This window comes from Hippichthys cyanospilos, chromosome 2, assembly GCF_059441005.1.
Source record: "Hippichthys cyanospilos isolate Australia breed blue-spotted pipefish chromosome 2, RoL_Hcya_1.0, whole genome shotgun sequence".
Lineage (NCBI taxonomy): Eukaryota > Metazoa > Chordata > Actinopteri > Syngnathiformes > Syngnathidae > Hippichthys > Hippichthys cyanospilos.
The window spans coordinates 4,531,284-4,547,407 of record NC_142370.1 but is presented as its reverse complement, the minus strand read 5'-3'; the positions used below and the strand labels follow the sequence as shown (position 1 = coordinate 4,547,407).

Below are 16,124 nucleotides of genomic sequence, written 5' to 3'. Positions count from 1 at the left end.
TGTGTATGACTTCTTTTTCGAAAGAAGTCTCCACATGACCTCTTTTCATCTGTGAAGCCCTTTGAGACTTCTGTGATTTAGGGCTATACAAATAAAATTTGATTGATTGATTGATTTACGATAAGTCTGAACGTTTTTTTTTTAAGTTTTCACTCCAGAATAATTACCATTTAAAAATCTAATCAACATTTATAGTTACTAATGTCATATTTTAAATGAGCTGTGCACTTGTTGATATGACTATTATTTGTTAATTTCTCTGTTATTGTGATTAAAATTTTTATAAATATTAAACGTGGTGAGATATTTTTTTTATGTTTCAAATGTAATTTGCACCCAAGAGTAATATTACTTCTGTTCAACTGTAACAAAAAAGTTAAAGTGTTAAAAAAAGTGATTATTCAATTTCAATATTTAATGTCAATTCAGTTTTGATATGCACGTTTCAAATGAACCAAAACACATGCTTAAGATAGCAGAAATTAAAATAAAAAAGCAAATGTGAAACACAGAACGGCTCGCTGAAATGTATTTAAATTAATTGCTGTTATATGTAAAGAATGCTCGCCAAGGTTGGCCCCCCTACATTTTTAACACACCAAATCTGGCCCCCTTTGCAAAAGGTTTTGACCAATTACGAAAAGGAAGAGACGGCTTGACTTGTCCGTTCAAGACAAAAAATGCGAGAGCAGTGGCATGGCACCGGTGGATGTCAGCAGGTGGGGGGGGGGGGATCCACGTTCTGATCTCGCCACGGTCGTCACATAGGTAAAGAAGGCTCCAAGCAAAGCATTTCTGGAGACCTCCATTTCAAACATATTGGACGGGTTTGAAGATGACTACTCATGGAAGAGTAATGACGATGTTTGCGCAAATGACAAGCAGGAAAGAGGATGTCCGGGATTTAAATGGGTGGAGCAATTTGCCATTTCAGATACTGATGATAAATTTGAAGGCTTTTTGACTAATTCATATTCAGCTATGTCACAAAAATAAAGCATTGAAACATCAAATCGTTTTATTGCTGAAATATTAGTTTCAGCATGTGAGTTTAAGTTCACACACGCATTGCCTCACACTTGCCCCCCCCCCACCCCACCCCAGAACCAGCACAGTATGTTATTTGATATACGATGAAAAAATGCGTCTAAATAAAAGATAAAGTAATTTTGTCATTTTAATAACAGACATCATGTGTTTTAATTGGACAGCCATGATCTATGTAACCACTCAAGTCGGGGGTAGACTTCTACTCGCGTTGTTGTAAAATTCACCCAAATTGAAGTAAAAAAGGGAGGGTCAACTGCTCAATTATTCGAACAGCTGCCAACTAATTTCACGATTGCTTACTTGATTACTTTAGAAACCTCTAAAATCAGAGAACAATGATGGTTGCAAATTCAGAGAAGCAAGATATTCCACATCAATGAGTAGTATTTGAAAAGTGTCAGGTGTTGTTGGCTCCAAGAAGGATTTGCAGCCAATTGTCTTGTGCCAACCAAAAAAACTATTATCATCAAAAGCCAACATTAACAAGTGCAACAGGTTGTCCCTTATATGCAGTTGATTAAAGACTGAAACTACCGTAATTCCCCAAATAGAAGATGCACTTTTTCCACAAAAATGATGGCCAAAATTATGGGTATGTTGCTGAGCTTGTTACGGCATTATTTTCAGTGAAAGAAGCAAGAAGCGAGTCCATCCTTATTCACAAACCGACATACTAGTAAAATGGACAGGACCATGTAAAAGTTATGATGTGTCCAGTTGATTCAATGAAGAGTGGCAAGGTAAGTAGCTGAGTGCTCCGGTTAGCAAAAAATGGAAAGGTATTCCATTTGACTCATTTATTAATTGCGGTCTTTTGGCATACACAAAATCATAAACTTGGTGAAACACGGATGCTTCACAACTTTGGGTACTCATGGTAAAATGAACTCGAGCCGTAAAAACAACTGCTTCGAGCGCACTGGTGAGGCGTTGACCACTCAAAATGTGGGAAATCTGAAACACACCTACAGTAACTTTACGCGCAACAGATATCTAACTTACGGATATGAACACAAAAAAATATGAAGAGTTTAGGAAGATGAGAATTATTCTTTTTTGCAAGAGTTATTACATTGTTGTCAAAATTAAGGGTGTGTCTTATCCACTGCTGGGGGTAATGCATTACAAAAGTAATGTAATTACTGTGATGCACTACTTTTTGCTGTAACGCTGTAGTGTATTGCATCACACACAAAAAAGACTAATATTTTACTCGGTACAAATAAAAGTAATGCAATGCATTACAGTGCATTTTGAACCAGAATTGGGTGTTGTTTCCCCAAATTCGCCAAAAACACAGCGACATCGGGGGAAAAAAAAGTCCAGGGCAAAATGTTTCCTTTCTTTATTAGTACCTACTACAGCAGACATGAGCACGGCAGCAGCAGGTGACAGGTTGAACTTTTACTTTCTACCAGTCTTTTTTTGCACACCATGTGCATTTCCGGTTAAATAGAGATTGTGAGTACTTTTCCACCTCTGGTAGTGTGATACCGTCTGACACAAGTCTTGTTGATGTTTTTCACTCAGTGTGTTTCTCTGTGTGGCGTTCAAATCTTGCCTATCCAGTCACAAGCTGGAAAAATTGGTTACAACAGAATGAAACAAAGGAGCAAACATCTTAAACCAAGCAAGTGAGTCAGAGGACATAATATTGAAATCAAGCGGGGAGGGCTAAGGCAGACAGCTAGGAGACAGCTGTGCATGGGTGTTCCCCACACCAGAGCAGTGTGAGGATAGCCTCTATGAAGTGAGCAGGATGAGTCATAATTCACACTCAGACACCCGCCTACACGCGCAGCTTCACACAGGCATGGGGGAAGTCCACGGTTACCACGGTAACCAGTGACAAGTGACGCAGGTGAATCTCTGAATAAAAAAAGATTGCACTTGCTGAAAGAATGCACACATACGCAAAACTCATCGGTCTTTATATCCATTAAATCGTGTTTTCTCCTTTTTTCTGTGTCTCGCCCCCCTTTTAGTGTCTCCTTGTGTACTTGTGTCCTCCCTTTTCCTTGTTCCCCACCTGCTCCCTTGCTTCCTGTATCCTCACAACATCACCTGCCCAGTAAGGGGGAGTAGAAAGGGAACGGACAGACTAAATTATTCATCTCATGGTTTTTCTTCCGTAATTTTCTATTCTTTGCAATCTTCTGTTCAGCCCCCCCCCCCCCCCCCCCTTTTCTTTCTGCTCTAAGGATGTACAGTAGGTGCTTTTCACAAAGCCCTGATCAAAACCACTACCAAGCTGAGGTTAAATCACACATGTGAGTTTTAAACAAATCCCAAGTCATTCTGTCCTGGCCAAGTCTGGTCACGGGTCATCTTAAGTCAGTGCTTCTCAATTATATTTTGCCAAGGCCCCCCTAGGAAAGAAAAAACATATATATTGCAGTTGTGGCTGTCAGGGCCAGCAAGGCCTTCTCTGCTGGCCTAACATAACCTGACATCATGATCATAACTATAATAAACTGTAATAATTATAATAACTACAATGAAAGTTAATTTAATTTTTAATTCATTTTTACTAAATATATATAGTATAGATATTTTTTATGTATAAAATTATTTTCGATATTCTGTTCTTTTTATGTCATATCCATTTGGTCAAGCTCCTTCTGGTATTGTAGTTTTAAATTGGAATTATTAGCCAATTAGAATTCAGCTAACTTGTATCACCAGGCTGTATGTAGTCTGCCTGCTCCCAGAGGGGCTAGGACATTCGCGTCAACAGTTGTGGGCTTCTGCGCAAGCGCCGATGGATAAGAGAGCAGCGAATGCCCTGGCTTCTGGCTAAGGAAGATTACATTCAGCCTGGCGACACAAGTTAGCTGAATTCGAATTGGCTAAATACTCCAACTTAAACTATACCACAAGAAGGAACGTAAGCAAATGGATATGACACCAAATAACAGAATATGGAGAATAATTTATAAATAAAAAAATAAATAAAGTATATATTTAGTAAAAATGAATTTAAAATGAAATTGACTTTCCTTCATTATTATACAGTAGCTATGATAATGATGTCAGGTTAAGTTAGGCCAGCAGAGAAGGCCTTGCTGGCCCTGACAAGCCACCACTGCTATATGTATATGTGTGTGTGTGTGTGTGTGTGTGTGTGGATATATATATATATATATATATATATATATATATATATATATATATATATATATATATATATATATATATATATATATATATATATATATATATATATATATATATATATATATATATATATATATATATATACAGTGTGCCCCTGTGTTACGGGATTAATCCGTTGGGGTCACAAGGCGAATTCACCGTATGATGGGCAAATCCAAACCTATCTTAAATACAGGTAGCTACAAAAATATGAATTCTACATACATATTGAAAATTGGTACCAAAATAGTATAGTAAGTGCTACGTACATATAATATACATGTATACAATCAGAAAACATCCTAAATAAAAAATAGAGAAAGGATTTATTTACCTTTGAGTGGTGCTTGTTATGCCCATATTCCCTAATAAGGGTTATCTCCAGTATCGTTTCCATATAAATCATCTTCTTACTTCTCTCTTTAACAGCACTAGGAATCCGAGGACCCGTGGCTAACCTTTTCAACTTTGAATTAAGCAGTAAACTGCACTATAAATATGTTTTTGTAACCACCCACAATCAAACAAAGCTTTACAGTTCTGCCAATTTGAAACAAGTGAGGCCGACCAATAGCAGAACACCATCCCCGTGAGGAGACGCCGACCAATAGCAGACCAGGATTGTAGTGAAAAAAGAAAAAAAGTGTAATTACCTAAAAACGCCTGCAGATGGAGAGGAAACAACACAAATACAGCCAAGCCCCTAGGGTCATGACAGTTGTTTTGGTTGCAAAACCGGTAAAATACCATAAAGAGGGGATGAAAAACCTCAGTATTCCACGTCGCATCATGACAATAATGTAAGTCAGGGATGTTATATATATATATATATATATATATATATATATATATATATATATATATATATATATATATATATATATATATATATATATATATATATATATATATATATATATATATATATATACATATATATATATATATATATATATATATATATATATATATATAGTTAAATTTATATAATTTATATAATAAGAGCACATTACTTCAGCATGTTCACATAATATAATAAAACAAGGTAAATACTAAACAATGGATGAAAACTAAATTAATTAAACTGTAAAAAAAAAAAAAGGCACTGTGTCCCTTTGGAATCCTCTCTTGCAAAGCAGACTGAAGTTGGAAGACAATTGCTTGCAGATGTTGCATTTTCTTGTCAATAGAAGTACAATTTGAAGAATTTTAAAACGTGTACATTTTTTACACATTAATAATAAAAGCAAAGACTCACTTTTTTGTCCACTCAACATTTTGTCAGGCTTCCACTTTCACCTGCCCAGTAACTGGTCAAGCAAGAGAATTTTGGGTTCCCATCTTCAGCTAGACATTGACACCTTTTCTCCCGCAGAACAAACCATCCCTTACCTGGCTCAGTTTGATTTAAAGCAGCTCGTATGCGCCTCTCTGCAACTTTCAGGATGAACTCAAAGTCCATGGCAAAAACAAACATCATCTGAGCGCAGCAGGCTTTTAAAAGGTCTTCAAGTACCTATCAAGGCCTCGCCGACACATTCAGTGATGTCACACAGAGCTGTCATTGGGCGTAAGGTGAACAAAGCCTGAGTTCAAGTGGGAGTGAGTGACACTTCTCAGTAAAACACGCTGTCTCCCCATTAAGTTGACGGCATCACACACATCATCAACCCCTGTGGGAAATTTGCACCCAACCTAGGCTTTTAAATGTTTTGATGTGTGGTATCAAAAGAAAAACCATATAAAAAACAATAGGAAGCTAAAATATTGACAAAACATGACTTTCAAAATGCCACGCTGCCGTCCCTTCTTAATGCTGGCAAATGGGAGGTCAAGAAATTCAGGCCATGTCAGGCTCATTTTCTGCCATTCAAAATTGGAAATAGTCAACTTTGAATATTTTGAAAACCCAATGTTTTTCATGCATTTCCCCGAATTTTTGCATTTATCTTTTCAACGGCAACTCGCAAACGAGTCGCAATAGAAATTTTGGTGTTGACACCCCAAAACCACTGGCTGGCGCTAGCGGCCAACTAATGACATTTTCAAGCCTTTCGATGACTTTGTTGATTGGCTAAGCCTGGACTCTCATAATGTGAAAGTCTTCAAAAGACAAAATACCCTGATTATGACATAATAAATATTCCTATTTCAATTTCATAAATATATAAATACACAGCGTAGTTACTTTTGCAGCCGTTCATTGTAAATGCTTGCAAATGGGAGGTCGAGAGATATACTCTGCAAATGTCAAATTTAGCCCATGTTGGGCTCATTTACTGTCATTAAAAAATGGAAATATTGTCAATTTTGGACATACAATATTGAAGACCCAAGTTTTATCATGCATTTCTCCTGATTTTCTTTTTTTTTCATTAATCGTTTTAATGGCAACTTGCAACTTGCACTACAAATTTTGTTGTTGAGAATCCAAAACCACTGGGGGATGCAAGCGGACAACTTGTTTGAAAACCTTTCAATAACTACATTGAGTGGCTTAGCCTGACTCCCATAATACAAAGTCCTTGTATTATAGACAAGGACTTAGACTGAAGCCGAAACCACGACCATTGTGGGACTTGCAGTTCACAAAGGGCTTCGATCCAAGATGTAAATGTTGCATGGAAGCTTTTATTTTGCTTCGGGGAAGCGTTTTATTTCATGCAACACATAACATTGGATCGGCATATTCCTGTCTGCCAAATCTGCAGCATTGAACAAATGTTTTTTCCTCACAAAATGAAAATTCTTCAGAATGAATCAGCCTAGATATAATTAAAAATAAAACTAAAAATATATTTATATTAGAGGATTTTTTGACCCTTTCAAAGTCAGTCCAAGCTGGGTGATAAAAAGGCCCACCTTGTGGAAAATCCCTGGACACCCAAGGGTTAACATTTTGAGATTTGCAGAATGTTTGGTAACAAATAATAGGGGTTGTTTTATTTTGAGGCAATTGGCTCCCTGTGGTAGGAAGGCATGCAGAGGAGACAGTGATCTGAGGGGAGGGTCAGGGTTAGGATCTAGACAATCTGAAAGTGCTTGCATGTTTCCCAGCTCCTTATCACCACGTCAGTGAAAAACACCTTCTTGTTGAGCCTTTGATGCCTCGTCGCTCTTTAAGTGCCCTTGGAAAACAAACACTCAGCACTATCTCCTGCCCGGACAGAATCTCGTCACAAACACCCTATTTGAGCTGCCTTGAAAATCATTGCATCATCTTGTTATCATGAACTGCAAACACGTTCGTAAAATTCTTTGAGGTGAATTTTGTCCATAAAAAGCGTAATCTATTCTGGCGAGGTGTTAATAGCCAGTTTCGGTGGGGTCGCCAGGGTAACGCAACACCACAGTGAGGCGGGAAGTAAGAGATTCTTTTAAAGTTTGCATTCCGATTAACTCTTTCTCTGCCAAGCCTTATCCGAAAAAGCAACCCACTGATCACATCTGTCATAGCTATCGAGAGCAACACTCCCATCAAATGGTCACACTTAATTACTAGAGTGCTCAATAAGCTTAAAATTAAGAGGAGTACTGACCATGAGTGTCATCACTCTATAAAAGAAAAACAAAACGTAGTCACTGGCAGACAAGTATTTTATATGATGAGAATTGCTGTTGCTGGCAAGGAAAGAGTTTTAATTATATAACGGTTCTTAAAAATTCAGCCACAATTAAAAAAAAAAAGAAGAAAATTGTGTCTAAGTATCAAGGGTCTAAGAATAAAGCAAGTATCCACATGAAAATGGCAGAAAATCACATATGCTGTATAGCCATCCATCCATCCATTCATTTTCTAGAGCCTACTATCCTAGCTGACAAGGGGCAGTTGGCGGGGGACACCCTGAACTGGTTGCCGGCCAATTGCAGAGCACACGGAAATGAATGAATGAAATGAACCATTTACTCACCAAGTCACACCTAAGGATAATTTAGTATGTCCAATACACCTGCCATGCATGTTTTTGGAGAGTGGGAGGAAGCCGCAGTGCCTGAAGAGGACCCATGCGGGCTCGGGGAGAACATGCAAACTCCACACAGGAAGGCCAGTACAGGAACGCCAGTGCATGGTGAATTTGAACACGGGTCCCTGAACTGTGAGGCAGATGTGCTAACAACCACACTTCCACCTATATACTGTACATATACATATACAAAAGTGCAAACCAGCTTAACACATTCAATGGGAACAAGTTGAATTTCTCCATCTTCTGTCTTGCATCGCAAACTGACCTCATATATATATATATATATATATATATATATATATATATATATATATATATATATATATATATATATATATATATATGAGGTCAGTTTGAGGTCAGTTTCATATATATATATATATATATATATATATATATATATATATATATATATATATATATATATATATATATATATATATATATATATATATATATATATGAGGTCAGTTTGAGGTCAGTTTCATATATATATATATATATATATATATATATATATATATATATATATATATATATATATATATATATATATATATATATATATATATATATGAGGTCAGTTTGCGATGCAAGACAGAAGATGGAGAAATTCAACTTGTTCTCATTGAATGTGTTAAGCTGGTTTATATATATATATATATATATATATATATATATATATATATATATATATATATATATATATATATATATATATATATATATATATATGAGGTCAGTTTGCGATGCAAGACAGAAGATGGAGAAATTCAACTTGTTCTCATTGAATGTGTTAAGCTGGTTTGCACTTTTCTTTGTGCTCGGCATTTCATTTTGGTAAATGTTAGCATACTCCAGCGCTTCTCAAATAGTGGGGCAGGGCAGCAGATGACCCGAGGGAAATACAGTGTGCCCCCGGTTTACGAAGCCCCTGTTTTATGTATTTTTCATCTTACGACGTGAACCACGGCATTTTTTTGGCCCCCTCTTACGCAAAAACCTTTTGTCTTTCAAACCATCCAACATGCAGGTCAGTGTGTCCGCACTATTTTTTTCACTTTGCTGCATCAACGAAAACAACTTTTATCGCGTGTCACGGAAATGCCGATATGCTATTGGTCGATTAAGGCAGTCACGGAGATGCCGATATGCTATTGGCCGGCGTCACGTCAATCATAGGAATGCCGATATGCTATTGGCCGAACTCCTTAGCTTGCTTGATGGCACAAGCTGGTCGGTGTGTTGTGACGACTTTGCAAACTTATATTTGTTAGACATGGCTTCTAAAATTGCAAGTGGCGGTAAAGGCAGAAGTAAGAGGATGATGACAATAGAAACGAAGCAGGAGATAATAAAAAAATACGAAGGAGATGCACGCATGGTTAACCTTGCTCTAAGTATGGCCGTAACCGCTCGACAATCGGTACAATTCTCAAGAACAAGGAAGCTATGAAAGCAAGCAAGTCTTCTAAGAACATAACTTTCCTTGCCAGGGGACTGACCTCGGTCAACAACAAAATGGAGAGGCTTCTTCTATTATGGATTAAAGAGAAGGAAATCGCCGGTAATATGTTCTCATTTAAAAGAAATTCTTGTTTAAAAATAAGTTCTCGTTTAAAAAAGTTCTAGTTTAAACAAAAAAGTCATTATTTAAAAAAAGTTCTCATTTGAAAAAAGTTCTCGTTTAAGAAAAAAAAATAAATCTGCGGGTTGGTCTCTGCTCCCCTCCACCTCCACCCACCACCAGCTCAAGTCACGTCACCCCAAAGGTAAATGTCATTTTTCCTTTGTATATTTATGTTATTTAATTTAACTGTACAGTAGATTGTTACTAATTTTTAATATGTGTATAAAGTCGTGATGTTTTTACCTAAGGTTTTTGCACGCGTTGCACGCATTCACCAATTAACATAGGTTTGGATTGCCCGTCATATGAGCAGTTCGAGTTACGAGCCTAGCCGCTGAACGGATTAAAGTCGTAACACGGGGGCCCACTGTATTGCAAAAAAAAAAAAAAATACGATTTTTTTTTTTTTTTAGTATCAGGCACTTTGATCCACTTTATTGTTGCTTTTTTCTTTCTCTAAAAAGGATACAGGTTTAGGTATACTTATGCATTATTTTATAGAGATGATAATAATCTTATTTATAGTCAGCACGTCGAGTGGGGGGCTCAAAATGTTTTCTCTTTCCGAGGGGGGCGGCTTGGCAAAATATAATTGAGAAGCACTGGCATATGCAAATATTTTGCATTGATAATCATACTGGTTTGCATCTAATTAACGTTTTGTGTTGAAAGGAATATAATTTGTAGTTGTTATATGATTGATTTAATCTAAGCAATATGTGTACATTTAGTGAGATATACAATTTTTGCATATGGGACTTGTGTTGTGTTTGGTGTATTTTCTTTTCTTTACAGTTTTACAATATAAATGAGTGATAGCTGTACGACTGACACAATTGAATGAAAGAAGAGTTACACTCATTTGCTTTTCGCTGTCTACCTAGATCGAAACCACTGGAACATCTAGGAAGGACAGAATTTTTTTTTTTTTTTTTTTTGCTCAGATCATTTTATTTTATATGAAATTGTGAAAGCATTTAGAATTCTTCAATAAAACAATCAATTCAACCAGTTTCATCTTTTTTTTAAAATTGTAATAATTTTGAAATTTGTCAAAATGCATTGTGTGTCTACAATTGCTGGCTCACAAGGCGATGAAGCCAGAAAAGCTGAAGAGGAATTTTATTTTATAATGCTGTTTTTGACTACATAATTGGCAGCAACCTTTTGGGGGAAATTTACCCAGTTTGTTATCGTAGGTGTGCAAGTTGCAATTTTTATTTTCTAAATATTCGGTATAAATTCAGTATATCAGAAAAGTAACAAATATATTTCTTGTCAAATATATGGAATATGTTGCTGAATTAAAAGGGCACTTATGTTTGGCCTAAATGATTTTTGTTTTATTCACACAAACATTTGCAATGGGGGTGTTTGGAAAATTTGCTATCCTAAAAGGAGTCCCTGACTCCAAAAAGTTTGAGAACCCCCGCCAGAGAGGGCACACATCAAGTTGTCGTCAGTATTCAGTTGGCTCAGCACAGCAGCAGTGCAGACAAAGTTTGCAGAGTGGCAAAAAAACTTTGCAATCTCATCTGATGTTTGTCAGCGCGCAAAGCAAACATGGAGGATGCGGAATTTGTGGGCTAGAAGCATTTTGGCTGCAGGAATCAGAGCTGGCACGAATACCACTGCTAAACGCGTGAGCGTTTGAATAAAATATGAAGCACGTCGCCTTGATGGCAACTCTCCAGAGAAGGCAAGCGGCCATGTGCACATATACGACTGTGGGCTATAAAAGGGTGAGTCTCCAATCTAGGTCACACCACAAGGGATGCATGACATCGACGTTGGGGGATCTTTCACAATGAATGCCACCATTGCTGGTTGGTCAGTATGATCCTGCTGGGGCAAAGTCTTAAAAGTGTGTCTCACTGCTTTTTCAAGGACACACCTGTTGTGAGGGAAGTTTTGACCCAACTCGGGCTTTTTGATGTTATTGGTGAGTGATATACCGGAATTTACCTCCATTCAAAATTGTAAATATTGTCACTTTTGGCCATATCGAAAACCCGATGTTTTATCATGCATTTCCCCCAATTTTCGCAGTGTTCCTTTCAACGGCAACTCGCACACGGGATGCGAAAGAAATTGTTGTGTTGTCATAAGTGGCAGTAGCGGCCAACATATGCCACTTGCAAGATTTTCATTGACTTCCCTGAATGGCTTAGCCTGGACTCCCATAGTGCGAAAGTCTTCAAAAGACTACACCATTTAATGACACCATAAATAATCCTTTTTCAATGTCATAAACATATTAATATACAGTGTAGTTACTTTTGCTATCATAACATTTTTACATTTTTTGTACATTGTGCATTGTTGTCAGCCCCCCTCCCCCCTCCCCAAAAAATTATAGACGGACGGACGGACGGACGGAAGGATAGATCGATAGCTATCTAGCTAGCTAGCTAGCTAGCTAGCTAGCTAGCTAGCTAGCTAGATAGATAGATAGATAGATAGATAGATAGATAGATAGATAGATAGATAGATAGATAGATAGATAGATAGATAGATAGATAGATAGATAGATGCAACTGAACTCAACTGATTTTGAGGGGTTGAAAGTAAATACAGTATAGATGTTTGACGATATTTCTATATTTGACGTTACGGCCCTTTCAAAGTCAGCCCATGTTGGGTGATAAAGCCAGGCTAGTGAAAATTCCCCAGACACCCAGGGGTTAAACACTCAACTTCAAAACTTTCAGGGAGCTGTTCAAACCACTGGTCCACAGTGCCCCATTTTTATCATTGTTTCTTTTTTATTTGCGTTTTTGGTTCAAATTATATATAAGAATAGCACTCTGTTCAACTGCTAAAGTGCTCTATAAATTAGGTGAAGTTGAGTTGAGATGTTTTATGTTCACTTTTTATTCATGCATACCTCTTTGTTTTAATTGTATTTTTATTGCTCTATAAACAAAGTAGAGTTGAGATGAATAAATTACACCTCATCTCAAAACTCAGGTTTAAGGCTTCAAGCTTGAGGCTGTACAAATAGATATAAAGTTAATATAACATTATTGTCAAACGTTTATGGTGATTGCAAATTTCTGACTGGCAATCACAACAAAATTTGAAAGAACAAACTTTACTTGAAAAGAGGTTGGAAAAAAAAAAAAAATATATATATATATATATATATATATATATTTGAGGGTTGAGCAACTCGGAGAGCCATACCACTCATGCTATGCGGTTGAATACTTCTTGTGTCTTCGGCAAGAAGCCCAAAACCCTTTTGGTCTTGGAAGAAAGTGGTTTCCACTTGACACCAGCAATATAATATTTAGACGACATGGTTGAGGAGAAGTCTCCATAACTCAAGTTTGTGTTTGTTCCTCAATCCTTGATTAACTTTTTGTTTGAACAAACTTGTGAAATTGACTGAAAAATATTGTAAAATTTACTTTGCATTTCTGAACGGAAAAGAAAACGGTGCTAAGGTTGCTTCAAGAAAATACAGTATCACCCTCCCATTTTTGGTACAGTGCAAGCAGCCTTGGCCATAGGTCTGAGCTAAGGAGTTGCAATCGGTTCATAGTCAACTGAAAAAGTTGACGGCAACACTGCTTGATTGTGTAAAGTCAGCAGTCTGGCAACCTCCGATGAGTGCAGCATCACACTGGGCCTTGCGTGTCTCCTGGCGGCGGAGAGACTTTTGGACGCACACTACCCAAGCAATCAAAAAGAAACACACTTCTTGCTCTGCACGGCCGTCCCCGATTGAGAAGGTAAATGAAGCAATGTGCTGCTTTTTTTAGGCAGGTTCGAGCCTGAATGACACAATGCTGCATTGGCCGGATTTTCTGCAGCATCACTGCCACACGCACTTTTTGTGCACCCGCTGCCACCGTATTAGGTTATCAGCCACACTACACACACGACCCAACCCCCCACAAACACGCCGTCCTCCCTCCTTTGCACTTGCTGCACAACTGCAGAGAAAACAGCAGCAACCAGTAGAATAGTCGTGCGAACAAGTCTAATTGGCCCTGCACGCACACGCTCAAACTCACCAGTTGGGTTCTTGGTTTTCTTGAGGCTTCTGCCACAAAGACACTGCAGCATATGCGATCCTTTGCTGAAAATGTTGTTCCAAATAAACCGCATGGATTTGGCCGAAAAGGGAGAGGAGTAGGAGTAGGAAGAAGAAGAGGAGGTGGGAGACGAGAGGCGCACCGGATGCGGCAGCCTAAATTTCTGCCACCGCATGGGGGCCGGCCCGCCCCCCTGTTTGCATGCCAGCAGAAACGGCCAGCTGTTGGGCTCAGTTCGACTGCGCTTGGCTCCGCCGAGTTGCACCATAGAAAGGAGGAAAAGCATCAAGCCCGGGCCGTCGCCCGGTTTCTCGCCCGCTTCAGCGTGTTTCTCCTTGTCGGTGTCCCCGCACGGCTGGCAAAAAACGAGCTCCGCTTCTGGCTGCCGGAGAGGCCGGCGGTGCTCAGCGGTGGAGGGGGAGAAGGTGGGAAAGCTGGAGGAGCGGTCGCTGCTGCCGCCGCGCTCCCGCCGCGGCGTCGAGAGCCCCCGAGCGCTCCTCTTCAAATGGCGTCGTCGTGTGCCGCGCCGCGCGGGGAGAGGAGAGGCAGCGACGGACAAGCATGCGGCGGCGCTAGAGGGAAGTCGGCGGTACGCGGCAGCTGGCGGCTTCTGCACAAAAAAACATTGCATATTAGAGACGGAGGGATGGCAGGGCTCGGTGCGTCTGGGGGATGGGGAGAGGAAGGGTAGGTGGGCGGGCGGGATGCGGATCCCGGGTGTCCGTCAGTAAGTCGCTGGCATCTTTGTATCAGTCGAGCGGGCAACAACTGCAACGGGGTGGGGGTGGAGGGCGCCTTTCCAAAGGTGCAGGCACGCGCAGCCACACAAGCAAGAAGCCGAATCCTTCAGCAGCAGCAGCAGCAGCAGCAGCAGCAGCAGCAGCAGCAGCAACAGCAGCGGCTGCTGCAGCCGCGCTGGTCCTTCTCTCCTCACTGAGAAGAATCACTGCAGGGAATCTCGCCACTGGCCCACTCTCTTCTTCATTCCGCCGCAAAAGTACTTATGAATATTTCATCCGTCTTTCGGCCTTCTCCTCTCAATAATCCATAAACTCCCAGGAGCAAAGAAATCGCCGCTTCTGTCGCTGCCGTGCACCTGCTCGCTTCCTCGTGCGGGCTGCACGTTGCGGGAGGTGTTGAGATAAAGTGGACAGAAAAGGAGCTCGCGGGCGCCCTCAGCTGCTTCTCTCCAGATAAGCGAAAGAGAGGTGCACGGAGTCCCTTAAAAGTAATTTGTGAAGGAGCGGGAGCGAGCAACTGCTGCATGGTATCCGGATCGCAACCTTCACCATAAAAGAAGAGTGACGCGCAATTATTTTCACAGAGTGTGTAGCGTACTATCTTTGACAGAGAATTTTCTTCAAATGTATTGTTAACGTCGGAGAGCAACGAGACATGCAGAGACACTTGGAGAGAACGCTTGAAGTTAAAAATGTGCTTCCTCAGTGGGCCGGAGCAAGAACATCATTCGACATATTTAAATGACTTTAAAAACAACTTCAAATGTATGTTTATTTTTTTAATAGTTTACCTGTCCAAAATAAAACGATTGGGGGCTGCTATGACTGTGAAGGCAAATTTTTGAAGTATGCTTTCGTTTATATCATTAATTCTACTTTATGCTAAGATTGGATGGCCTACTGCACGATACAAGCATAATTTTTAACAGTATAGATATGGAAAATGGACGGATGGCTATAGCCATATAAATGTATACAATAAATATACAATACATAATATCTAATTGGATATATGTTGGTTTCCGGTGTGTGTTTTCAACTTTTTATTTATAAAAAGTAAATTATTTTGAGTGAAGAATACATTTTAGCAGATTATTTTTTTAAATACAGCTCATAACATATATTGTTCCATACAAAACAAACTACATGAAAATCGCTTTCAAAACTATACCGAATTGCGATTACTTTTTGTAAGTGACCTACGCCCAAAGCCTAATTGAAATAAACGAAGAGGAACAACGGGAGGACGAAGTGTATTAACAAATAAATTCTAATGTAGTGATATAATAATATATATTTTTTTTACTAATAATTGTTTTAATCAGTAGGCCTAAATACCCGGACGCTAACCAAGTTCGGTGTACGGCCAATATCTTTCCAATGCTCTACGTGGGAAAAATAAGACCCTATATTTTCTTATGTTGCCAGGTAAATTATGCAGTGGGTAACAGCAGATCATTCATCTGCAGACGCAGTCGGTTGCGTTTTTGCTTCTGCAATTTTCTTTTTTGAGTATCACAAAGTGCAAGAGCGAAAT

The 16,124-nt window shown here is 39.0% G+C and overlaps 1 protein-coding gene across 1 annotated transcript in view; it reads right to left on the bottom strand.

Moving 5' to 3' along the window:
* The window catches only part of LOC148426936 (fibroblast growth factor 14-like), a 44,613-nt gene extending 29,458 nt beyond the window's left edge, over nucleotides 1-15,155 (bottom strand). The window contains exon 1 of the mRNA XM_088404240.1: nucleotides 13,827-15,155. Coding sequence (XP_088260366.1) covers nucleotides 13,827-14,478 — 652 coding nt within the window. The 5' untranslated portion in view covers nucleotides 14,479-15,155. The remainder of the gene's footprint in view (nucleotides 1-13,826) is intronic.
* Between the last annotated feature and the right edge of the window lie 969 nt (nucleotides 15,156-16,124).